Source organism: Columba livia, chromosome 9 (assembly GCF_036013475.1).
Source record: "Columba livia isolate bColLiv1 breed racing homer chromosome 9, bColLiv1.pat.W.v2, whole genome shotgun sequence".
Taxonomy (NCBI): domain Eukaryota; kingdom Metazoa; phylum Chordata; class Aves; order Columbiformes; family Columbidae; genus Columba; species Columba livia.
Genome location: NC_088610.1, coordinates 21,782,193 through 21,808,011, shown reverse-complemented (window position 1 = coordinate 21,808,011; position 25,819 = coordinate 21,782,193). Strand labels below are relative to the sequence as shown.

The 25,819-nt window shown below is 53.0% G+C and overlaps 1 protein-coding gene across 1 annotated transcript in view; it reads left to right on the top strand.

Moving 5' to 3' along the window:
• EPHB1 (EPH receptor B1) overlaps positions 1 to 24,342 on the top strand; it is a 71,451-nt gene extending 47,109 nt beyond the window's left edge. Inside the window, exons 5-17 of the mRNA XM_065074250.1 lie at positions 954 to 1,289; positions 3,117 to 3,298; positions 4,223 to 4,385; positions 6,820 to 6,928; positions 7,091 to 7,155; positions 9,705 to 9,827; positions 10,866 to 11,113; positions 11,627 to 11,842; positions 13,231 to 13,380; positions 13,927 to 14,120; positions 15,031 to 15,186; positions 15,460 to 16,625; positions 24,046 to 24,342. Coding sequence (XP_064930322.1) covers positions 954 to 1,289; positions 3,117 to 3,298; positions 4,223 to 4,385; positions 6,820 to 6,928; positions 7,091 to 7,155; positions 9,705 to 9,827; positions 10,866 to 11,113; positions 11,627 to 11,842; positions 13,231 to 13,380; positions 13,927 to 14,120; positions 15,031 to 15,186; positions 15,460 to 15,568 — 2,051 coding nt within the window. The 3' untranslated portion in view covers positions 15,569 to 16,625; positions 24,046 to 24,342. The remainder of the gene's footprint in view (positions 1 to 953; positions 1,290 to 3,116; positions 3,299 to 4,222; positions 4,386 to 6,819; positions 6,929 to 7,090; positions 7,156 to 9,704; positions 9,828 to 10,865; positions 11,114 to 11,626; positions 11,843 to 13,230; positions 13,381 to 13,926; positions 14,121 to 15,030; positions 15,187 to 15,459; positions 16,626 to 24,045) is intronic.
• The last annotated feature ends 1,477 nt before the right edge of the window (positions 24,343 to 25,819 follow it).

Sequence of the window (25,819 nt, the reverse complement as noted above, 5' to 3'; positions counted from 1 at the left end):
CACACACACGTGGAGAGCTCCCTTTGGGATGCTTTTCCCCAAGACAGAGTGTGCTTTGCTCTTTTAACCTTTCCTCGTGGGTCAAGTCCTCCATCATTTTTATTGCTCCCCCCATGGTGGCAAAGTCCTTTTTCTTCCTCAGAAGTGCAGCACTGAGCCCATCCAGCAGGAGTAATTAATTGCTTTCCTTACTTAATATAACCCAGCAGCCAGTTTTTGTGGTTTTGGCTGTGGAGCCAGCCTGGCTAACCCCAAATACTTGCCCAGACCTGGGCAGACACATGTTTGTGCCTCGATGATGCGTGGATTCCTCCTGAATCGCTCCCTCTGGACTCCGGCCCCGCTCCAGCAGCACGTGCAAGCGGAGCTGTGTTCGGTTCCCATCTTCCGAAGCATTTGGGATGGCTCCTGGTGGATTTTAATGCGATTTTAAGCTCTCATCCAGCATCCGAGCTGCTCACGAACCAGCAAGCAGTGCCAGCTCTCCTCCATGCCACTAGAAACCTGGGCTCCTGACTTGAGTTATCGAACAATTCATAACCACTTTCCATTTTTCACTCTCTTTTTGCCCGCTGCTCCTCCATTTCTCTGCGGTGCTGGCTAAGTGGTGTTTCTCTCGCTGCGATAATCTATTTGAGATGCTTCTCCACATGAGCACTGGAGCTATCTCAGCATCTCCCCATCATTAAAATGGGTCTGTCTTCATAGGTGGATCTACGTGCGCTCCGCATGGGGTTTTTTTGGAGGCTACGTGGGTTTGTGGCATTGTGAGTCCTCATCCCCAGCCTTGAAACCTTCTCTCTGTGGTTGCTATTGCCCATGGGGAGAAGCTGAGCTTGAATTGAGCAAAGCCACGGAGACCAGATCCCTCTTGAGGTGGGAGGTGATGGGTAGACTGATGGACAGAACCATGGGGTGTCCTCCTCCATCTCAATCGCTCTCCTTTCTCTCAGGTGTCCCATCCGGTCCCCGCAATGTCATCTCCATCGTCAACGAGACGTCCATCATCCTGGAGTGGCACCCGCCGCGGGAGACGGGCGGTCGGGACGATGTCACCTACAACATCGTCTGCAAGAAGTGCCGCTCGGACCGACGCGCCTGCTCCCGCTGCGATGACAACGTGGACTTTGTCCCCAGGCAGCTGGGGCTCACGGGGACCCGGGTCTTCATCAGCAGCTTGTGGGCACACACGCCCTACACCTTCGAGATCCAGGCCGTCAATGGGGTTTCCAACAAGAGCCCCTTCCCACCTCAGCACATCTCCGTCAACATCACGACCAACCAAGCCGGTGAGTCTGGGGACAGTGGATTTGAAGCCATATGCTGTGGTTGTGAGCTCTGTCCCCAAAGGAAAAAGCTCCTGGGGTGCGATGGTTGCAGAAAACCTGTACCCAGGTTTTCTCCCCAGGAAAGTGAGGAGAAAGGCTAAGAAAAGAGGGATTGGGCAGGTGGAGGCCTGAGCAAAGCAAGGAGGACCGATATCTGCTTTTTCTCCCCTTCTACATTGCTCTGGGATGAAGCAGCATCGCCATTTCCCCCTTTTCCCAGGTGGGAACAGGCATGGGGTGAATCCAGCCTTGAAACACAGCTGGGCTGCACCAGCATCCCGGGGCTGAGTTCAGGCTCCGTCTCCTGGCACATCCCTCTCCCATCCTTTTCCTCTCATTCCCTTTTCCAGGCTCTCCTGCCTCTTTCTCTTTTCCTGGTCAGCCACAGGTAGCTTGGGGCTGAGCCGGGATGTGTGTGGATGGCAAGGGGGTGCAATGAAGAGCAGAGGGGATGGAAACACATCTGCTTTGGGCAGAGAAAGGGTCGGTAATTTCTGGTTTAACACCGGCAGCCTTTGCCAACTGCTCCCTTAGGAGAGCATGACAGAGAAGCCGGGTGTAAATATTTCAGTCTCCAGCTCCAGGGAATACAAATCTGTGCTCGTGCCTGGCTGGCGACGCTGTCTCCTGAACCACCTGCAATCAAACCTGCTTTTTGTTTCCAGGCCTTTTTTTTCTGGGGTAGGATTTTTGGAGTGTTTCTTTGCTCATCTCCCATGCCGGGGGTGGGAGCTGGGAGCAGCCATGCCCATCTGTTCGTACCCCGTGCTCCCTCCATGTCTTGGAAAGACTGAATATCAACGTGGAAGTGCTCCCAGTGCCGGAGGACGAGCTGCATCAGGATCGGTGCTGTCCCTTGTTTTGCCTTTAAAATCCCTTTGGCTTTGCAGTGGGATTTTCCGCCCGTTTTTCCTGCACGGGGCTGGATCCGGGCTGGTTAATGCATCTCTGCCCCCAGCCCCATCCGCCTGCATGCTAACGGGGCGGGGAACACGGCAATTAACAAAGCAGCCATCAAGCTAAGTGTTTAATTTCAGCCCACAAGCATCTTCTCCGAGTGGATGTGGAGTGTTTAGAAACAAAAATACAGGATTAATTATGCCAGGTAAACAGAGGTGGTGCCGGACTGTCGACTTTTCCCTGCCCAGCGCTGTGAGCAGATGGAGCCAGTGCTGCTTTGGGTGCACAGGGTTCCTTTCTCGGAGGCTTTTTTGGTAGGATTGAGCGCAGGATTGAGCTGCTTTGGCTGGCTCTGCCTCTTTCAAGTATAACTTGGAGGGCAAAAACCCTTTGGAAATGTGGCTCTTGGCTAATTTAATTGGGCTGGGGTGTCCCATGGGTTTCCCATCCTTGTCCTCAGGGTGGGTGGATTTTGGCACCCATGTCCTATTGCTGACAGCACATGGGCCTGCAGCCGGGCGCTGGATTCCCTGGAGAGGCTGTTGTTGCAAACGATGGGAAGCAGAGCTGGATACCGTCACCGAGCCTTGGTTTGTCCCCCCTGGGGAGAGCTTTGCTGTCTTTGCCCCGCTGTGGGACACATCCCCGAAGCAAGCAATCACAGGGAGAAGCAACGCTGAGGATTTCTAAGTCCCTAATTAAAAAGAGTAATTGATTTAAATACCAGAATTCCCTCATTGCTAACAGCTCTGGCTCCACGTACGCTGCTGAGATGCTGCTTTTCCCACTGCTAACACGTGAGCTTGTCCCATAGGGGGAACAGCCACAGACATGGGAGATTTGGGATGCTCCCCGTTAATTTTCCCTCTCTCTCCGCTTCCTTGGCAGCTCCCTCCACCGTCCCCGTCATGCACCAGGTGAGTGCCACCATGAGGAGCATCACGCTGTCCTGGCCTCAGCCCGAGCAGCCCAACGGCATCATCCTGGACTATGAGATCCGCTACTATGAGAAGGTGAGCCGCATCTGCACACCCGACGTCGGCAACGCTGTGGGCTCCAGGCCACCAGCGGTGAGTTGAGCTGGAAACCGTGCGACAGAGGGTGGGCTGGGGGGACACGGAGCTTCGTACCACGCTGCAGGGGAGGATGCTCAGCTCCTTATTGGGAGAGGCAGAACGTTGATGAGCTCTGGGAAGGGGGGTGGGACAGGTACCAGGTCACCTGTGCTGGCTCTGAAAGGTGGGAGTGATGTGCAACCAGAAGTAAAAGAGCGATGTTGCAGCTGCAAATACCAATTCCTTGCCCACAGCAGCATTTTCTCCAGCACATCAATGCCCGTTGCTACCGTGGCTCTAGGTTAAGAGCATGGGGACAGCATCAGGGGAAAATGAGAGGGATGGCGAGGACCAGTGAAGGTTATCAGGGCTGTCCCTGTCCCGGGTCACTGCGTCACTGTGTCCTGTCGCTGGCAGTGGTCCCTCCCCGCAGGGACACGCTCCCGACCCTTGCGGTGAACCGTGCTGAGCCCAAGCTGTTCCATCCCTCCCACCTCTTGCCGGCTTTAATGAATTCCTCTGAATGTGAATAATTAGATGATCTCACCAGCGGCCCCTTTATGGCAAATCACGTTGCAGAAAATGAGATTTGAGACACGAAATTTCCACCAGGGTTTAGCACAAGGAGCCCTGCTGGGACCAGAGGGGCTGGGGCCTCGGTTGCACTTGAACCCCCTCGAGCGGGGTCTTGTGGGACGAGTAACGGCGTTTCCGTAACTGTGTGACATTTCTGGAATGTTCCGGGACATCCATGCTTCAAAGAGGAATTTGCTGCTTATGAGTGGTTTTGTTCTGGATGCTCTTATTGTTGCTCCTTCGTGCTCACTGTGGTGGGACCACGGGGACACACATGGTGTGGGGACTTTATCCCCCCGCATATCCCCTGCCATCGGTGTGGCTGCAGCGTCCCTTGTCCCCTGACCGTCCCTTCTCTCGCAGGACCACAACGAGTACAACTCCTCCATGGCCCGCAGCCAGACCAACACGGCCAGGATCGAGGGGCTGCGCCCCGGCATGGTGTACGTGGTGCAGGTCCGCGCCCGCACTGTGGCCGGCTACGGCAAGTACAGTGGCAAGATGTGCTTCCAGACACTGACGGACGGTGAGCCCGGGCAGGGGGACAGTGGGGAGAAGGGGCTGGTTGTCTTTCCAGCGACAGCTTTGGGCTCTAATTGCATTAAACGAACTCGTCTCTGCAAACCTCTCTCCCGGCAGGCAGAGTGGCAAAAGCCAGGTGATTTACAGCAGTGTCTTATTAATCGCCAGCTGGAGGAGTAATCTGCTTTAAATCTCTTAGCTCGGTTTTCTCCCCTGCTATTGAGCTGCCGTTTTGTCTTCCCTGCCTCGGAGAGTGGTGGCAGAGCCCCCATCACCGGCTGTGGGTCTGGCATGGTGTGGTGGGGAGGAACGGGGGGTTGTGGACTGGAGGAAGGACCAGGGATGCTCTCCAGGGATGCTCAGGGACTAGAGGAAGGACCAGGGATGCTCTTCAGAGATGCTCAGGGACTAGAGGAAGGACCCAGGGATGCTCTACTATGATGCTCAGGTACTGGAGGAAGGACCAGGGATGCTCTCCAGAGATGCTCAAGGACTGGAGAAAGGACCAGGGATGCTCTCCAGGGATGCTCAGGGACTAGAGGAAGGACCCAGGGATGCTCTACTACGATGGACCAGGGATGCTCTCCTGGGATGCTCAGGGACTAGAGGAAGGACCCAGGGATGCTCTACTACAATGCTCAGGGACTGGAGGAAGGACCAGGGATGCTCTCCAGAGATGCTCAGGAACTGGAGGAAGGACCAGGGATGCTCTCCTGGGATGCTCAGGGACTAGAGGAAGGACCCAGGGATGCTCTACTACAATGCTCAGGGACTGGAGGAAGGACCAGGGATGCTCTCCAGAGATGCTCAGGAACTGGAGGAAGGACCAGGGATGCTCTCCAGAGATGCTCAGGGACTGGAGGAAGGACCGAGGGATGCTCTCCTGGGATGCTCAGGGACTAGAGGAAGGACCCAGGGATGCTCTACTACAATGCTCAGGGACTGGAGGAAGGACCAGGGATGCTCTCCAGAGATGCTCAGGAACTGGAGGAAGGACCAGGGATGCTCTCCAGAGATGCTCAGGGACTGGAGGAAGGACCGAGGGATGCTCTCCTGGGATGCTCAGGGACTAGAGGAAGGACCCAGGGATGCTCTACTACAATGCTCAGGGACTGGAGGAAGGACCAGGGATGCTCTACTACGATGCTCAGGGACTGGAGGAAGGACCGAGTGATGCTCTCCTGGGATGCTCAGGGACTAGAGGAAGGACCCAGGGATGCTCTCCTGGGATGCTCAGGGACTGAAGGAAGGACCAGAGATGCTCTCTAGGGATGCTCAGAGCCACATCTGAGCCATCAGGGCAAACCTGGAACAGCCAAACCCATCACCAAGAGTTGATTCTCCACCCTGAGGTGGTATGTTGGATGGCGGTATGGAGCTCACAACCTTCACGGCTTATTCTGGCCTCCTTGCCAGAGTCATACTGCATTTTGCTGGCCCCAGCTCCTTCCCTGCATGCAAAACACTAGATCCCTTTAGAGACTAATAACTCATGGGAGGGTTTTTCATTAATCCCAACTTTGGGACAAATCTAGAAGGCAGTGAATGAAGCAAGACTCCTTTTGTGGTCCTCCCACCCATCCAGACACTGGGGGAGCTGAAGTCCCTGCAAGAAGCCTCTTTTTTTGCTTTGCTGGCACAGTTCCTGCTTTGCTGAGGTGACACCCATGGGTCCCAGCCCCGCTGGCTGTCTTTCTGAAACCTTTCCTTCCTTCCTAACAGCGGGTCACCACGTGCTTGCGCTCAAGTGCCAGCCAGGGTGGGACAGGAAAACCACACAGGGCGACCAAAGGGAAGGAAATGGTAACAAACCCCTGCAATGCCTCGAATATTCAGGGCTGGAGAAGTGAGAAGAAAAATCCTGCCTTAAATAAGCAATTAATTGAAATCTAATAAGAATGGGTAGAGTAGATTATTAAATAATAATTGATTGTTAGATGAGAATTTCTCAGGATTTAAGAGATAAATCTAGTTGCTAGTAATTAACTGCAGAGTAGAAAAATACAGATGAAAGGGTGCTCAATGCTTTCTTTTGGAAGGAGTTTTGTTTTAACCCTTGCTTGTGACTGTGAGACTCTGCATTAAATTTAATCGAAATGAGCAGCAGGTTTAAAATTGTTGAAGGACGAGAAACCCTAGAGACACGGTCAAATCCACCTTTTAAACCTCATCTCTTCGGGAAACTGGGCCCATGCAGGTTGATTTGGCTTTATTCCCAGGGCTTCCTCTCCCATAGTTTTAATCCAAAGCACGTGTGAGCTAAATGTGACAATCCCTGCAACGCAGCATCATGGATCCCCCTTGTCCCACCATCTTCCCATGGGAGCAGCACCAATGCAAACGGAGGGGACATCACGGGACCCTTCCCCATGCCAGGAGGATGCCCGTACCCCGTGGGCATGCGGGAGAAATCTCACCCCGTCCCTGTTTTCTTGCAGATGACTACAAGTCAGAGCTGAGGGAACAGCTGCCTTTGATTGCGGGCTCTGCAGCAGCCGGCGTGGTCTTCATTGTGTCGCTGGTGGCCATCTCCATCGTCTGCAGCAGGTGGGTCCTCCTGGGAAGGCTGCAGCTGGGAGAGATTTGGGGAAGGAAGGGGAGTGATGGGGGACACCCCTGTAGCTGGAGAGAGCGCTGAGATGCCACCGGTGTGGTTTGGGGTTGTGACCTGCCTCTGGTCACTCAAACCTGGCTATTTTCTCCTCCCAGGAAACGCGCCTACAGCAAGGAGGCCGTGTACAGCGATAAACTGCAGCACTACAGCACCGGGCGAGGTGAGCGGGGAACGGCGGGTGGGAAGTGCTCCGAAACCTGCACCCAGCGTGTGCCTCACTCTTCCACCGTCAAACGCGCACGGCTCGAGGGACAAAAGCCCCATGGGGCGGATGGAGAAGGACTATAGGGTGGGAGAAGAGGTGTCCTCTTCCCAAGACACCTGGAGCTGCACACCAGGATAAATTTGTAGAGATGGAGCAAATGGGAGGGCGGGCATGGCATGCAAGGATTCGGAGGCAGCTGGGAGAGCCCAGCGAGCCGGCAGCAGCACGCTGGATCTCTTCTGACCTTCTCAGAGTCATACGGAACACTCCCAATGCAATAGCAGGGCTGTGGTGGGGCGTAAACCTCCCAGCAAACCAGAAACTGCTTTCCAAGCATCACCAGGTGATACTAAAATACAATGGACCTGTGTTTTTCCTCCCACTTTTCTTCGTGTTTCCACACTGTGGGTGCTGAGGGGAAGATTTATTTGATGCCTTATGGCTAAACCCATGTTGAGCTGCAGGTGGACTTATTTTTCCTGTTCACCCCCCGTTTTGAAACATTCTGCACCCTGTGTGCATCCCGACCTTGCCCCAAGCACCCCAAACCCCAGGGTGCTCAAACCAGGTAGGAAAGCAATGAACCAGGTGTCTGTGTTAAGTTTTTAAAGCTGGGTGACGTGAGGATCGGTGTCCAACAGCTGAGAGTGCCAGGGACACGCAGCGAAACCCTTTCAAGGTTATTGAGCCTCCAGGCACTCGGTTATTGCAAATGCCAGAGCAAAACAGGTGGGAAATTTGTGGTGAGCAACTAATGGAGTAACAAGTGCATCTGCTGGAACAAATCGCCCCTGTGTTTAGCTGCACAGCAATTGCAACCTCCCCAGGAGCCCCCCGGGATTGCCAGCTGCTGGCAAGGGCTGCCCCAGGTGGGTTTTTGGGGTGAAATGGGGTCTCTCAGGCTGTAATTTCTCGTGCTTTAACTCTGCTGCCACTTTGCCAGGAGCTTTGAGACAGGGCAAAGAGGGAAAGCCCTGCTGAGTGGTGGTGATTCAGCAGATAAGGGTTTTTCTCTGTCCCGACAATATTTATTCCTGAGGTAAAACGATGTTGGGAGGGACGTGATGCGGGAGTCAGGGTCACGGTGCAGAGCGCTTCGACTTTGGAAGAGTGATAAATAATTTGCTGTTGTCTGCCATTGTGATAAATGGCCTAATCTGGTTCCTGGGAGCATGGGGTTGATTTTAAAAGCACAAAGCTCCATTTTCAAGCAGGCTCAGCACAGGTTGCCTTCAATGCTGTGCTCTGGTACCTGGTGATTCACACAAATTTTGCCGGTGTGGTGGTGACGAGCCAGTGGCTGAGGTTTGCAGGGCTGAGTGATGGGTTTAGGTGCCCTCATCCCACTCCTTCGGTGGGTTGGGAAATGCAGGAGGTCAGCAGGGAGCTGAACTGGTGTTTGCTGAGCCTGCAGGCACATCGGAGAGTGTTTGAAAACCTGCCAGTGTTGGGAGTGGGTGGGGAAACTTGGGCATTATTGTCTCCTTTACTTCTTCAATATTTTGATCAGTGAGTCAGTCTTGGTTACGATCCTGTAAATCCCTTTGTAATCCTGGCTGGAGCATCAGCTGCTCTTGTAAAAAAATTTATGGGGCGGTTAAAGTGTACGAGACAGAGCCGTAAAGGGATTTATGAAGTGGGAGATGCGCAGATGGCTTCATTGCAGACTTCCCCACCCGCCTCCGAGGCACAGAGTTTTTGCCCCCAAAATGCCCCTTTTGGGGATGAGGATGCTCCTGCCTGGTCCCTCCTGAGTCCCGGGGGCCCTGTGAGCATTTTGCCCTCAGCCTCCTTCCGAATTACTTGCTGACAAACTTGCGAAGCAGCCGGGAGCTGATGGAGGTTCCTGGCGTGGAGGCGATGCTGCGGTCCATGCGTCCATCTGCGTGTCGGTCCCCAGCAGCTCTGCAAGTGCCAGGACATCCCAACACGGTGCCTGCAAACCCCATTTGAAACATTTGGGAGCCTGTTTTGATATTCTTTTACCCTCCGTTTGAAAATGAAAAGGGCAAGAGCTCACTTGCTGCATCTCCCTGTGGCGTGGCCATGTCCTGCTGCAACGCGGTGCCCCTGTACAGGGGACAATTGTCACCGAGGCCAGCAAAGCCATATTTTATGGCTCTGTGCAGGTTGTTGGGTATAATTGCCGTGCTCTGTCAATTTAGTAGTGGCCACAAAACTATCAGAGGCCTTTTTGGGTAAATAAATATTTCTTTGTTAATGTGTGGAGCCTCGTAAAGCCCTCACTGTGAAGCCAGCTAATGATAGTGCAGGTCTGTGGCTGCTCCCCATCACAGGAGGAGGATGATGGAGAGGAAGAGGAGGGTGAGAGGGGACCAATGAGGACAATAAGGGTCTCTGGAGGTGGCTCAGGTGGGCACAGCGATAACTGATGTCTCAACGGGCATACGGAGAGCGTGAGGACACGGGCATCTCCAGTTCTTGGCCATGGCCCAACTGCTCCTGGTTTTCTCTCCCTTTTGCTGTTGCTTCCCCACAACAAGGGTCTCCAGGGATGAAGATCTACATTGACCCCTTCACCTATGAGGACCCCAATGAGGCGGTGCGAGAGTTCGCCAAGGAGATCGATGTGTCTTTTGTGAAGATTGAGGAGGTCATTGGAGCAGGTAGGTCTCGCCATCCCTCATCGCCCATCCCTCCCTGGCCTCTTGGCCGTCCTGCGTGGCCACGCACCCACCTGGAGCAATTCTGAGTGGGGGGACACATGGTCCTTCAGCAGAAAACCCTCAAGGCAGCCTTGAGTCATCAGGCTTTCCTGGGTTTGTGATGGATGAGGGTGGGCACGAGGTTCGTTTCTGCTCTCAAGTGCCTTCTGGGGTGGGAAAGACCCTATGAACATATTTGCTGGGTGACCGCGGGGCCTCCTGGGATTTCCTAGTTGGCTTTTCTATGAGATAACAAGAAAGAGCCAGAGCTCGCTCTAGTCTGTGCCATATTCCCATACATATGTATACACACACACACACACACGTGCACTTATCTGCATGTCATCTGTGCTGCTTTTATTGCCATCTTTAAATAACTGTGTTGTACTCGTAGAAGAGAAAATGAGAAGGAGCTGGTTTGGCTGGGATCAAGCTCAACGATGTATCAGCCGCCCTTTGCTGCTCATCAAGGCAAAGCAGCTGCAAACCCGGCTTAAACCTAATCCCTCCACAGGCAAATTCTGCCTCAGTGAAGGAAAAACTCTTCTGCTTAAAATGAGAGGACGCTTTCCTTGGATTTTAAATCAGAGGGCAGCAATGAAAACAGCCCAATTATTTTCCATTCCTAGATAAGTGATGTGCAAAAAGGCAATTGAGATTATCTGCACTGACACTTGATATTTGAGCTCGTCCTTAAGTGTTGATGCTCTCGCTCTGCAAATCTGTTTTGCAAGAGCGGCCTCGGCCTCTGCTTGGGTTGGTACTGGGCTCCATCATCCTGGAAAGGGTTGCAAGCCCAAGCCATGTCCTCAGCAACAGACTTTGCCCCTTTTAAAGAGGACAGGCAAGTAGATTTAAAGAGGAGAGCATTGCCAAAACGATAACTGGCTGGTATTTCTCAGCCAGTTGGTTTGGATGCTGAGCAGCTCAGGGTATCCTTGCTCTTTGCAATGTTTCATGTGGAGGAGGAGGTGGCAGTGGATGCTCTTGCACTTGCAGGGGAGTTTGGAGAGGTCTATAAAGGACGTCTGAAGTTGCCTGGCAAACGGGAGATCTATGTGGCCATCAAAACGCTTAAGGCCGGCTACTCGGAGAAGCAGCGCCGGGATTTCCTGAGCGAGGCCAGCATCATGGGGCAGTTCGACCACCCCAACATCATTCGGCTGGAAGGGGTGGTGACCAAGAGCCGACCCGTCATGATCATCACCGAGTTCATGGAGAACGGAGCCCTGGACTCATTCCTGCGGGTAAGGCCAGGGGATCTGGGGACTAGGTGGTGGCATCCTGTACATCCCAGTCTGTTTCCTTAGCTCAGGAGCAGCTTGGCTGTGCTGAACATCCCCAAAACACGCATGATTTGGTGCTGGCATATGGCCTGTTGTGATAGGAGAAGGAGTGATGGTTTAAACTAAAGGAGGGGAAACTCAGGCTGGACATGGGCGAGAAATTGTTGTCCCTGAGGGTGGTGAGAGCCTGGGCCAGGTTGGCCAGAGAGGTGGTGGATGCCCCATCCCAGGCCAGGCTGGACGGGGCTCTGAGCAACCTGAGCTGGTGAAGATGTCCCTGCTCATGGCAGTGTTGGTGAGCTTTGAAGGTCCCTTCAACCCAAAGCATTCTATGGTTCCATGCTTCAGTCGGGCAGGGCAGGCAGCTGTAGCACTCTGGGGAGGTGCAGCATCCTCCCAAGGTTGGGCTGAGCAGCTCTGGTCCCATGGTGGGGTCTTCACGCTCACCCCAGCATCTGCTCTTTCCGATGGCAGCAAAACGACGGGCAGTTCACGGTGATCCAGCTGGTGGGGATGCTCCGAGGCATTGCCGCCGGGATGAAGTACCTTGCGGAGATGAATTATGTGCACCGAGACCTGGCTGCCAGGAACATCCTGGTCAACAGCAACCTGGTGTGCAAAGTGTCTGACTTCGGCCTCTCGCGCTACTTGCAGGACGACACGTCTGACCCCACCTACACCAGCTCCTTGGTACGTACCTCTCGCATGATTCCTGCACCTTCCTCAGCTGGAAACTCGTTCCAGGTATTAATTAAAGAGATGAGCCTAACGGGAGCTCCGCTGTTCCCCAGACACCCTTCTAATCCTTAATTAACTCCTTCATTGGTAACGGCAGCCCCGTTCTCCCCTTCCTCCCCACCACACCTTACTGGTGTAAGAATGAACAGAGGACTAGGGGATGAGCAACCTGTTGACCTCACCTAATTGATTAATTAAAAGAGCCCGGTCACAGCCCCTCATTCTTCATCCCCTGCTTGCCGGACCTTTCCCCCTCCCCAGGCCTGCCCACACCCCTCCTTTGAGCCAGACACCCGTCATTTATTTTTTATTCCAAGATCCAAGCAGCTACTGCTGGGATGTGGCATGAATTAGCCTTTCCCCACCTTTAGAGATAAAAGAGATTATCTCATCTCTGTTTTTATTTAATTTAGGCCATAATAGATCTCCCCGGCAGCTGGGAAGTGATGCTGTGCCTGCGATTGCATCACTCTGCCTCCCACAGCAGGTTTTTAGCTCTGGGGAAAAGGCACGAAAAACAACCTAGCAGTTAATTTCTCCATTCGTAGTTATTCAAATCACAGTTTTTGCCATTCATCCTTCAAGAGCAAGCTGACGCTTCGTCGGAAAGGCTACAGAAAGCAATTGCACTAAACGATTTACAACGCAATTCTGCCTGGAGTAACTACCATGCGTGGCTGTGGTTTTTCTTCATCCCTGGGCTTTTTTTATGCTATTATTTGAGCTTTTAGGAGAAACCAGGGGTTCTCTGCCAAAGGCGCTTCCCTATTCCAGTGCTTTCCAAACTTCCTTTGGGCCTTAGAGGTCTTTTGCTTTTTGCCTTCCACCCCAAAAGTGGGGCTGGAAGGACCTTCCAGCAGCTGTGAGAGCTCAGGTGATGCCATGGAGGATGCTCTGGGTTAGACCTTGTTCCTGCTGAAGGCCGAGTAGCCCTTGTTCTTACTTGATGTCTCCCCGAGAAGGGACCTGGGGACAAGCCACTGGTGTGCTGGGTCCTGCAAGGCAGCTGGAAAGAGGTGTCGCTTGGGGGTGACACCTGGGTGGGATAAACCCTTGGATAAACCATTTGGGTTTGTTTAGCTGATATAAGATACCAGCTGAAGTTATTTTAAGATATTACAAGCTAATATAAAGATATTTTAAGATATTGTAAGATGTTTTTCTGCAGGTAAACAATAAATCCATGGAGGTGTTTTTGGCTCCTCTCTCCTCATCCTGTTGGGTCCCAGCTCCTCCTGGGGACCAGTGGCCGGGGGTGTGTAACATGTATCTGGTGCTGGGTGTCCGGGCTCCTCTGCCACCGTTGCCGTTTCTCAGCTACTTTCTCATTTTTTCCGCAGGGGGGGAAGATCCCCGTGAGGTGGACGGCGCCGGAGGCCATCGCCTACCGCAAGTTCACCTCAGCCAGCGACGTCTGGAGCTACGGCATCGTCATGTGGGAGGTGATGTCGTTCGGGGAGAGGCCCTACTGGGACATGTCCAACCAAGATGTAAGCACAGGGGATGAGTTTGGGGTCAGCCATGCAGCTCTAGAGGGTGGGGGGGGCTCGTTCTCCAAAAAAAGCCTTAACAACTTTCAGCTCCTTCACAGCAGCGCTGGGCTTTGGAGATGAAACAGGCAGGCGAACGGGAGGATGCGAGGAGGGAAACTGGGAAGAAAAGGCAGTGGGCTGGTAATTGGACTTCAGGAAGCTGCAGGGCCTTTGAAAAAATGTTCAGAGGGTTTTTGAGCAGGGAAAGGGCTTTGTTAGTCGGACTGCTGCACTCCAACGCCAGCCGCCGAGATAATGAGTGGCAGCTCTCTGCTGGGAGGAACTGCCGAGCATCAGAGCGGAGATTAACCTCCCTGAGCCCTGGCTCCGTCGGAGCGGGGAGCGTCTCCTCCTGCTCCCTTTGCCCGTGATCAAATGGGCTGGCAGTGCTGCCCGTGACACCGCTGCCTGCACAGGCAGCTCGGCTTTGCCCGCATGTTTTTCTGTATGACACCTCCAAGTCTCTCGTCATCACATTTTGCTTCTTCCCCTACTTCCCGGCAGGTCATCAATGCCATCGAGCAGGATTACCGGCTCCCGCCGCCCATGGACTGTCCGGCCGCCCTGCACCAGCTGATGCTGGATTGCTGGCAGAAGGACCGCAACACCCGCCCGCGCTTCACCGAGATCGTCAACACCCTCGACAAGATGATCCGCAACCCGGCAAGCCTCAAAACTGTGGCTACCATCACCGCTGTGTGAGTCTCCTGGCGCACGGGGGAAGGCTCTTGTGTCGACATCCCAAATTTGTTGGTGAAATGCTCCCCAAGCGGCTCGTGCTGCTGGGGGGAGGGACAGGAATTCATCAATCATTCACCAGGCACCGGGTGTTTCTGTCTTTGCTCTGCTTGACAGTCAGACAAAGAACATGTAGTTTTCAGCTGAGCAACAGCAATAATTCTTTGCTATTGATTCTTTATGGCGTGTGACCACACGACGCGGTGACTGCTCTGCTGGCGCCTGCGTCCCTGCGGCTCCCGCAGCTGGATTAACACACAGCGATGCTTGGCAGAGCCGTATTCATGGAATCACAGAATCATTTTGGTTGGAAAAGACCCTCAAGATCATTGAGTCCAACCATAACCCACCCCTGGCACTGCCCCATGTCCTGAGAACCTCATCTCCGTCTGTCCAACCCCCCAGGGATGGTGACTCCAGCACTGCCCTGGGCAGCCTGTTCCAATGCTCCACAGCCCTTTGGGGAAGAAATTGTTCCCCACATCCAACCTCAACCTCCCCTGGCGCAACTTGAGGCCGTTTCCTCTGCTCCTGGCGCTTGTTCCTGGGGAGCAGAGCCCGACCCCCCCGGCTCCAAGCTCCTTTCAGGCAGTTCAGAGATCAGAAGGTCTCCCCTCAGCTCCTGTTCTCCAGCTGAACCCCCCAGGTCCCTCAGCCGCTCCCATCACACTTGTGCTCCAGCTCCTTCCCCAGCTCCGTTCCCTCCTCTGTTCCTTTCTCTGAACTCCCATGGAATGAGCCTTCTTCATGGTCTTCCTCATCTCAGGTGTGTGCTGGGAGCAGGGCAGTGCCAGAGGGAGCATGGGGGGTGGATCTGGGATGTAGCCCTGCATGAGCCGTGCTTGTCCCCAGCGCTGTGTTCCATTGCAGGCCTTCTCAGCCCCTCCTCGACCGCTCCATCCCTGACTTCACTGCCTTTACCTCAGTAGACGACTGGCTGAGCGCCGTGAAGATGAGCCAGTACCGGGACAGCTTCCTGACCGCTGGCTTCACCTCCCTGCAGCTGGTTGCCCAGATGACGTCTGAGTGAGTTGGGTGATGTGCTGGGAGAGTGGGAAGGTGGGTGCGAGGCGAGGAAGGGTGTGAGCATCCATCACCGCAGCCGGCAGCAGCACCCTCAGTCTGGAGCGGGTTCACCGACTGGGCCAGCGTGTGGGTGTCACCTGCTCTCGGACCCCCCCTCGCCCCAGTGATGCTCACGGGGCTGCGCTTGGGCTTTGAGGCTGTTCTTCTGTCTCACCTCGCGTGGAGCCAGCAGAACAGCTATACCAACCCTCTGTCTGTCTGTCTGTCTTGCAGAGACCTCCTGAGAATAGGGGTGACTTTGGCTGGGCACCAGAAGAAGATCCTGAACAGCGTCCAGTCCATGCGAGTCCAGATGAGCCAGTCTCCGACCTCGATGGCGTGACGTCCCTTGCTGGATGGGGAGGGCAGAGGCAGGAGGGGACGAGCTGACAGACGCCACAGGGCAGCGACTGGAGAGGTGCCACCGCTGCCCGGGGACTGTCATCGCAGGCCAAGGATGTCCCTGGGACTCATTAACCGGTGACTTCCGTTCCTCACCAACAGAAGCACACTTACCGATGTCATGGGGAACTGCTTATAAATACATATAAATATGTACAAATCATATATTTAAAAAGAAAAAGACGAAAAACAATGAAGACAAAACAATGTGTGTTGGGGAAGCAAACCCAAACCCTAGAGACCAGACTCCAATCCCACCACAAGAGCAGTGGTCGCAACTGAGGAGGAGGAAGGGGCTGTTGGGGAAGGGAGAGTCACATAATGGAGCATCCCGGCTGGAGAAACCACCTTCCTTTTCTTTTCTTCTTCCTGGCCCTTCCTGCTCACCCCGCTCCCCTCTCTGCTCCTGGACCGGTGGAAGTGTCCCCAGATGTCCCCGCAGCTCCCTGCCGTCCCACCCGGCTGCCGCTCCGGCGACTACCAAAGGACTTGGCTGACCACTGCATGGGGGATCCGACTCAATCCAGTTAATGTCTTCATATTGAAGAAGAGATGTACCTTCAATAGAAAAACCTTGGGTTTTGGTTTTTTTTTTTTTGCTTTTCTCTTTTGCTTGCATTTTTTTTGCAAAAAGAAAAAAAATTAACAATCCATCCTGGAAAATGGAGAAGAGGTGTTTCCCGTGTGTGTGTGTGTGTGCGCTCGTGCGCGTGTGTACCTTGTCACCCTCCCGTGGACTCACTGCTTGTCCGGCACTGAAGATGGGGGGACCAGGGGGTGTCCCCGCAGCCTCGGGGATGGTGACACAAGGGCTCAGCATCCCGCGGCGGGGACGGGATGGACCCGCTTGATGATGCTGGAAGAGGAGAGGTGCTCTGGGAAAGACTGCTAAAGCCCCCGGAGCTGTGGAGATGGCTGTGGAGGACTTTTATTTCCCCATCTTGTGGACCTAAGGATTTTGATATTGAATTACGGACTTAGGTTTCGTGGCTTTGGAGGTAGGTCCATTTGTTTCATATACCTCTCTGTCCATCCATCCATCTATCCATCCATCCATCCATCCATCCATCTATCCATCCATCCATCCATCCTGCTCCTCTTTTATTTTCATTTTCCTTCCTTAAAGCTTCTCCCAGTGAATTTTTCCCTGTGTTTAATTTCATTTATTTTTTTTGTTCCACCGCTGGTCTCCTTTGCAAATTGATCTAGTTAAAATTACAAGACGCTTGTCAGTGTTTACACAGAATATTGTAAGACCGGGCAATCTAACTTCCCTCTGCGGATCGCGCCGAGAGTTTATAAAATGAATGAACTCTTAATAAGGCTTTTACTTAGGCGGTTGTGTGCGAGTTGTAACGATCCATCACCGCGCTCTCGCAGGCTCTGCGCTGGCCTGTTGTCATTTGGTGATGTGCTGGCTCATAGGTGTCCTCTTCAATTACCTGTGCCTGCCCTGGGGATGCCCCACATCAAGCTGTGCCATGGGGATGCCCCACATCTGCGTGTGCCATGGGGATAACCCATTCTCAGCTGTGCCGTGGGGGTGACTTGTGTCTGTGTGTGCCATGGGGATGCCCTGTGTCCATCGGTGCCATGAGCATGCATCATGTCTACCTGTGCTGTGGGTTTTCCCCTTGTCTGTCCTCACCGTGGAATTGCCCCGCATAGAATCATTTTGGTTGGAAAAGCCCCTCAAGATCATCAAGTCCAATTGCTAACCCAGCCCTGGCACTGCCCCATGTCCTGAGAACCTCATCTCTGTCTGTCCAACCCTCCAGGGATGGTGACTCCAGCACTGCCCTGGGCAGCCTGTTCCAATGCCCCACAGCCCTTTGGGGAAGAAATTGTTCCAAGATCCAATCTCAACCTCCCACATCCATCCTCACCATGGGATTGCCCCACATCGCTCTGCACCTTGGGATTACCTCACATCCATCCATATGCCTCACCGGATGGTGACGGGATGCTCTTTCCACCTCCCACTTTATTCCTTTAATCATCTAAGGAAGCTGACCCACCGCTCTGCTGAAGAGCGGGAGTGAACAAGATGCAGGCATGAGCTTGTTTCAAATCACTGAGCTCCCCTCGGAGAAAGAGGCAGAGAAAAACACCCGGTGTTTACAACAGCAGGGACTGCTCCAAGCCCTGTCTGATAGCCCGTTGCTGCTGCCCCTCGGGATCCTCGCGCCCCAAATCTGCATTCCGGGATGCTGCCGCACCAAACACAACATGCAGATGGAGCGGGTGCTGTGCATACTAATCCACTGCCTCACCGCATTGATATTCACTGGCGGTGAAGGATTCTTTGTGGGGCTTTTTTTTTGGTTGTTTTATGATTTCTCTTTTATTAGAAGGGAGCTAAAGGCGTTTAAAGCAACGAAAGACAGTGACACGGGCTAAATATCAAACCTCTGCCTTTATGAGTCCCTGGCTGTGCCAGCACCTGCCAGGTAGCTGGTCCTGCTCGTGCCAGGGCTGGAGGGACAATGCGATGGCGCCACAGCCCTTTTTTAATGTAAAACACTTCAATATGAAGCGCTTGGTCCTGCCTGTTCAACTCAGCAGACTGAGTGGATGAACCAGCTGCTCGGATGCTCTCAGAGATGCTGAGTCCTGCTCGGTTTGATTTCCTGGGCTGGGAATCTGATCTGATAATGGAAAAAAAGGGGCAAAGTGCAAAATAGCCAGGTTTTGTTTTTTTGCTTTTTATTGAAAAACCAGAAAGGTGAAAAATTCAGACGACTTCTGTTGGACCATCTTGTTTCTTTAGGGCAATTTCTTTCAATGAAAATAAGTTTTCCAGACTGCAAAGCCTTTCAGACCAGGAGTGGCCGTGTTATCCCTGCCTGGCCATGACGGCAGCGTTGTGTGTCCTTGGACTGGCTCTTCACCTTCATCAGATGCCCAGGAGGAGGAGGTGCAGGGCACCATTGCAGATGTCTAAGTCAAGACTTGCTGCCAACATTAGCTTTTCGGCATCAACAGGAGCCTCCCAGGCTCTTGGCTGTAGCCGTCCAGGTCAATCCAGAAGTCCCTTCCATGGGTGACGTGATGGAGAAGCTGTTTGGAAGCTCAGGTCACTCCAGAAGTCCCTTCTATGAGTGACATGATGGAGAAGCTGTTTGGATGCTCAGGTCACTCCAGAAGTCCCTTCCGTGGGTGACATGATGGAGAAGCTGTTTGGATGCTCAGGTCACTCCAGAAGTCCCTTCCGTGGGTGATGTGATGGAGAAGCTGTTTGGATGCTCAGGTCACTCCAGAAGTCCCTTCCATGGGTGACGTGATGGAGAAGCTGTTTGGATGCTCCAGCATTGCCTTGTGCAGGAGGTTCTGCTTCAGCTCCTGCTGCTTGTTTTGTGGACTGAGGAGTGATGCAGGTTTGGGTCCATTGGATGCTTTGCCAACATAGAGGGGCTTTTGCCAAACGTGGGGGAAAAAAACAGTGGAAAAAGAAGAAAAATGAAACCACTAAGTGTGGTCTGAAAAAGAAAGCTCCCATTTCATGCCTTCTTCTGATCCATGCTGTGGTCAGCGCTGGTGTTCCTTTCTTTGATCCCAGAGGGGAAGGGATGGCTCAAAAATTAGTTTTCCCCACAAGGTTCTGGTTTGCACAGGAATACAAGGAAGAAAAACTTGTTTCTGATCAAAGTTGAACCAACTCCACCAATCTTTCCTCCAGGCTTGGGATCCATCCATCACACAAGGTCCTGGTGGCTTCATCCACCACATGCTGGTGCTGGGAGGTGGCCTTGGCTGCTGGACCCCTCTGGGGAGGGTCCTGGCCCCCCAACCACCACAGAAGGTCCTTGGTGGCTCCTGTGCTGTGTCCCACGTCTGCAGGGAGCAGCGACGGATGGATGCGGCTGATCCCGCCTCGCGCTCGCCCGATTCTGTCCTGTCGCAGAAACACTTTGCAGTTGTCAGCTCCTTCTCGGCATTTCTATGGCAACTGCAAAAATCTCAGCCCTTTTGTGTCTTTTGTAGGGTTTTTTTAATGCATCTGTGTTGGCTTTGTCTTTTCGCGTGTAGCATTCCATCAAAAAAGGGACTTTTTGCCACAAAACCCTTGCTCCGAGCTTGGTGGGCAAGTCGCTTGTGTCCGGAGCAGGTATTGCCAACTAAATTCAGGTTGTCCCCTCCCATCAGCATCCCCGCTGTGTTACTCCTCTTGTCCCCCCCTCAAAATGAAAAATCCCCATTGGTAATTCATCTGCGTCGCTCCCCCCGGGCTTTGCCGTGTCTTTTGTGCAGCCCCCTCCCTGTGGAGCGCGGTGGAGGAGGCGGCAGCTCTCTCAATAGCGGTAATTAAAAGGAGCCGCGGTGCCGCTGCAAGCGAAGGTGAGCTCAGCCGCTCGCACATCCAGGGCGAGCTTTTGAGCGGGGAAGAGGAGCGTGTATTAATAGCGTTATTATGTGCCTCTTTCTAGAAAAAAAAGAAGGAAGAAAAAGGAATGTGTTTTGCGCCATTTAATGACCTTCAAATTAACAGTTCTTTGAAAGCACTTATGTATATTTAATTTTAAATGTTGCTGCGAGTCAGAGCGGGGCTTGCGATGAAAACAGCAGGCAGCTGGTTTTTAAATAAGAGCGAGCTCAGGCCATTATTTCTGAGCCTGACAGCCTTTGGTGCTCCGTTCCCTGGGAGGGAACGGGGCTGCTCATCCATCCCCATGCCAGGACATCCCATGGGATTGTCCTGTGCTCTGCCGTGGGGTGACAGCATCTTCCCTACGTGGAGAGGATGCTGCCCTGGGGTGTTTGATTTGTTATTGGCTTGTTTTGAGGTTGGTTTGCAGAGTTTTCATTAAAAAAGCTGCCTGCATCCCTGCCTGCCAGAGCACATCCCTATGGGAGCATCCCAACTGGCCTGGGATAGATCACCGCGCATCACCCATGAAGGTTTTTTGGCTCCAATGGGGACAAACACGTTTGTGTTGGTTAGGGCCTGAATTAAGGCTTTTGCCTCCGAGCCATAAAAGCTGCTGATACATTTGAGCCGCTCTACGTTCACTCAGAAATCTTAAACGTTGAATTTGACTGCTAAGAAAAGAAGGATCAATGGGTTTCTAAGATGAGGGATGGATTTACAGACCCTGCGGCGGATCTTCAAGCTCTCAGGAAGGTGGTTCCAAGGCCACCTGTCCTCATGACACTGGACGGAAAGGCAGGTGGTTGGGTCAGGGTTTCATGCCCATCCAGGTGCCACCTGTCCCCTGTTCCCATGATGTCCCCGTTGCCCGAGGAGCCACAGGGGGTTGTTTAACACCTGTGTCATCGTCTGCTTTGGTGCCTCTCGTATGGAAGATCCTGCTGGGATGGATGCTGGTCTAATCACAACTTGGGTGCCTTCCAAATTGTTTTAATAGAGCTTGAAGAAGACCTTCTCTAGTGGTTCCCAGTGAGGTTCCTCCCGATTTTGGAAAAGCCAGAAGCTTCCAGAACAATGATGGAGAAGAGGCAAAGTCCACACCGGGGATGCTTCAAGCCCATGTCAGCTCGTATTTTTCATAGAATTGTTTTGGTTTGGAAGGAACCCTTAAAGATCTGGGGGAGTCTTAAACCCTTAAAGATCCAGCACCTGTCTCTGCTGAGTTCAGCCTCCTCCAAAACCCATCTCTCTCCCATTTTTGACGCCCTCGAGTTTTGGCTCTGCATCCACACCTTGGGGAGGTCCGCTGGCTTCTGTCTGTCTGTCCTTGGACACTGATGGGGGTGTGCAGCTCAGCTTTAGTGACCATTTTAAGGACATCGCTGGGTCTGAATGCCCCTGAACACACAGACAGCAAGTGGAGGAGAAACCAGGGCCATTGCTAGGTGAGGTGACCATGGATGCGCTGGCCTGACGGTGGCAGAGGCGCGATGGTACCGGAGTCTCTGGAGGGAAAACGCTGGGGGAGGTTAATCTGAACAAACCAGAGGCCTGAATTTTAAGTGGATTAGCAGAAATCTGCTCGTTCCCAAAACAGATGCGCCCTTTTGGGGCAGCATGGAAGTGGATTAGGCAAAAATCTCCTTAAGGCTGTGCTAATTCTAGATAAGTGTTAAGGGGATTAATGCCTATCCACTTAAAAAATTAATTGGAGCGAACTTTTCCCTGTGTCCCCACATAAAGAAGGGTGGGTGGCTTTCCCCATCCGCCCAGGCTGTGGCTTTCCTTTTGCTCTCTTGTCCCCACACGTGTCCCCGGTGCTGAGACCACAGTGGGGGTGACCTCGCTCCTCTCTAGACAATTATCCTCAGGGGTCTCATTAGGTAATTGAACCCTGGTGCGGAGGTAGGGGAGAGAGGGCAGGGAAATTATGGTTGCCATCAATGCAATTATCCATGCTAATTAGCACGGAGCAGGACTGACGGGAGGCGCAGCCCGTGCCAAGTGCTGCCTAAGGAGCCAGGTGAGCATCGTGTTGGAATCATGGGCTGCAGGCTCGCAGGGGCTTCCATGGGCCATGAAACGTGTGCACAGTGGGTTATTTGCTTATTTTTCCTCACCAGGCTTTGGGTAAACTCTTTTTGTGTTCCCCAGTGTAAATATTTTGGGGAGGTGCCCACAGTCAGGGACTGGGCTCCGCGGGTTTGGCTGGAGCAGCAGCTCCGTGTCCTCATCCCAGGTGGGGATGAGGTGCCGGGATGCTCCTGCCCCGATGTCCTGGGGGTGAGATGTGACTCCCCTTTGTGAAAGGCTTGGTTGGGTGAGGACAGCGGCTGGGAGTGGTTGGTGACACAGCAATGGCTTTGGGATGCTCCCAGCGCTGGGGGCAGATCCGTGCGTGCCTCCATCCCTTCCCCACTCCCATCTCAGGGTATTTGCCATTTCAGCCAGGCTGCCCTGTTCCCACGGCTGCGGGAAGGGGGATGCTGCAGGACCAGCGCTGCCCGCATCCCACACACACCGCTCAGCACCCGCGGCTGCACTGATGCTGATCACAGAATCCCAGGATGTCAGGGACTGTAAGGGCCCTGGAAAGCTCATCCAGTGCAATCCCCCCATGGAGCAGGAACACCCAGATGAGGTTACACAGGAAGGTGTCCAGGCGGGTTGGAATGTCTGCACAGAAGGAGACTCCACAACCTCCCTGGGCAGCCTGGGCCAGGCTCTGGGAAGAAGTTTCTTCTCAGATTTAAGTGGAACCTCCTGTGTTCCAGTTTGCACCCATTGCCCCTTGTCCTGTCACTGGTTGTCACCCAGAAGAGCCTGGCTCCATCCTCCTGACACTCCCCCTTTCCATATTGATCCCCAGGAATGAGTCACCCCTCAGTCTCCTCTTCTCCAGCTCCAGAGCCCCAGCTCCCTCAGCCTTTCCTCACACGGGAGATGCTCCACTCCCTTCAGCATCTTGGTGGCTGCGCTGGACTCTCTCCAGCAGTTCCCTGTCCTGCTGGAACTGAGGGGATCTCACCTCCCCTTACAAGACACCTTCTCATCTCGCCAGCGCGGCCTTTTTATCGCTGTTTATGTCACACCAGCACTCCGGGGCTGAGATCAAAGCCCTCCGCGCTGCTTTGCAGGGGTCGAGGAGGAGGATGATGCGGGGGGTGATGCGGTGGCTGCAAACCTGGGGGGTGCTTGAGCGCCCCATCCCTTGGGTCCTTTGGGATTGATCCATTGGGATCAGCCTAAAGCATTCAGGTTGGCCAGATCGCTTTTGCTGGAACAAAGGGAAAGGAATAAACCTCCCCATGCAGCACCAAAAATGGACCCTGGTGTGTAAGATTTATGCAGTGATACATTTTCCCTTAGCTAACGCTCTTCTTTTTTTACTTTTTAAAGATAATTTCCATTTCTCTTACCCTTTCTCCCATGCCCCTTTCTCTTCCAAACTCTAAATTACGAAATAAAAGTTTCATTACTACCTGGGTTTGCTAAAAAACCACCACGATATTTTTCATTCAGGAGGATGATGAATTTTAATCGGAGCGAAATGTCAGACACAGCCGGGGTTGTTCTTTGAAAGCATCGGTATGTTCGGAGCAGCACAGGGACACCCAGCAACAATTACACCCGGTTATTGGTGGCCCAGTGAAGGGACGCAGCGGTCAATGGCTTTGTTATTTAACGTGCTGCCTTCACGTTTTCAAGGTGCAATTGTATATTTAAAGCATCTTTGCCTCTCCGAAGCGGCTAAATGACAGGGTTATGCTGCTGCATGGCACTGAGTGGTTGCAGGGTGAGAAAGGAGATGTTCTTTTGGTTCGGAGACCTTCTGGCAGAGGAGAAAACGGGTGGTTTTTGTTACATTGGAAATAGCGATTTCATAGTTTGCTCCTGCTTTAGAGCCGGGGGTGCTCATATTGCAGTGGGAGGGGGGAAGATAAAAGCATCTTTGCCACAGCCTGTGTTTTTGGGGAGACGCTGCATCTCCCAACCTGGCACATCCTCATTCTCACCTTCTTTTCCTTTCCCTCCCTCTTGTTCTGCAGGGACGTCGGGTCCAGCATCGCAGTGACCGAGAGGGGACGGACACCGGTCCCTGGGGACCGTCCCCCCGCCACCCACCAGACAATGATCCGGGAGCCCCGTGTCCCCCCGTGCTCGTCCCCTGTCCTGTACATAACCAGTGACATGTCTGTAAAAGATTCTACCCCTTGTAATTTTTCTTTTTTCCCCCAATTCCCCGATTTGTTGATTGTGTTGAAATTGTCGGAGTTTGTAACAGTAACTTTCAGAGAATATTGTACTAAAGGGAAAATTGCACTCAATAAAAATGATGAAATGAGCCTGATCCCTCTCCTTCCCCTTCCTTGCGGCTCCGGCTCAGAACCGGGTGAATATTTGCCATGAATATTCATTTGGGGAGCTGGCAGCGCCCCAGCCCTCCTTTACTTCCCTCGCATTTTGATGTCTATCAGATTTGGCTCTCCGGTTTGTAAACGAAGTGACTTCATTATCGGGAGAAGGGATTTTCTTGGCTATGGGAAGCCGGGCTGGAAGTGCTGATGGGGCTTGAACCTGCTCACCTGAAGGATTTTGGTATATGATTGCAGGAAAATGGAGTTTTCCTTTTGCATCGGCTGCGTTTTATCCAGCCGGGACCACACGGCCCATCCGGGTGATGGGACCCAAGGGGACATCACCCTGCAGCATTGAGCAACCATGGGGACGACTCAAATTAGGAAGTTTTGTAAATAGATAGCTTTAGCAACCACCAGCCATGTGTTTTGGGGTTCAGAAACAGGAGAGCTTTTAAGGAGGGGGGATATGGGTTCCCCATGCCCTATGGTTTTGGGGTGATCTTACAGGGATGTAGCATCCCCTGGGTGTTACAGGTGGGGCTGGTGCATCCCCAAGGTCTTTGCTGGCCTGTGATTCTTGGTGTGGGGTTTGGTGTGAGATCTTTCTGAATTCTTGCTATGTCTCCAGCATCATTAAGACCCATTTTATTTATTTTGTTTGCTATAGGGGTTTTTGAGCAAGCTCAATGTGCTCGTGGTGACGCTCCAGCTCCCTGCAGGCCAGACTCACATACGCACAGTGAGGTTTGCCTCTCTGTACACAGATGGCAAACCCAAAGTAACTGTTATTCTGGGGGTTTTTGGCCAATCCCATCATGCCAAATGAAATCAGAGCACCTCTGCCATAAAATCCAGGATTTTGGATGTGCTAGATGTGAATGGGCAGCAGCTGATGGGGGCAGAGCTGAAGTTTTGTGTGCGTCCTTAATTGAGGAGACAATGGATTGAATGGGCCACCAGGATTTAATGGGATTCAGTACATCCAGGGTTTTGCCTTTAAGGGGCGTTTGCAGCCAGTGTTTGGTGTTCCCCAAGCTGGGAACAGCCTTTCCGTGGGGGCTGAGAAGCCCAGGCAGATGTGCAGGGGCCTGAGCACATCTGGAGCACAGCAGGGGCCGGTCCTGCCCTCACCGATCTGGGTTTATACAGCCCTGTGTCATTATTTTTCCTTTCCCCACAGGGTAACCAGCCAGCAGTTTCACCCGCACCTGGTGCAAACGAGCTGTCATTTACCAAGGCCACACAGAGCCCGCAAAACTTTCCCTGAGCTTTGAATATAGATACAGGCAGCCGTCACAGCCGGAACAGAGACGACCTCTCAGAATGAAAAATCTTTCCTTCATGGCTATCAGGTTTGAAAAATGGAAGCAGCGTGTTGGCTCCAATTACTCTGCAGCAGCTCGCAGGAATTTCAATATACCTGATACTCCGGCTTGATGCCAGCCTAACTCAATCAGCGGCG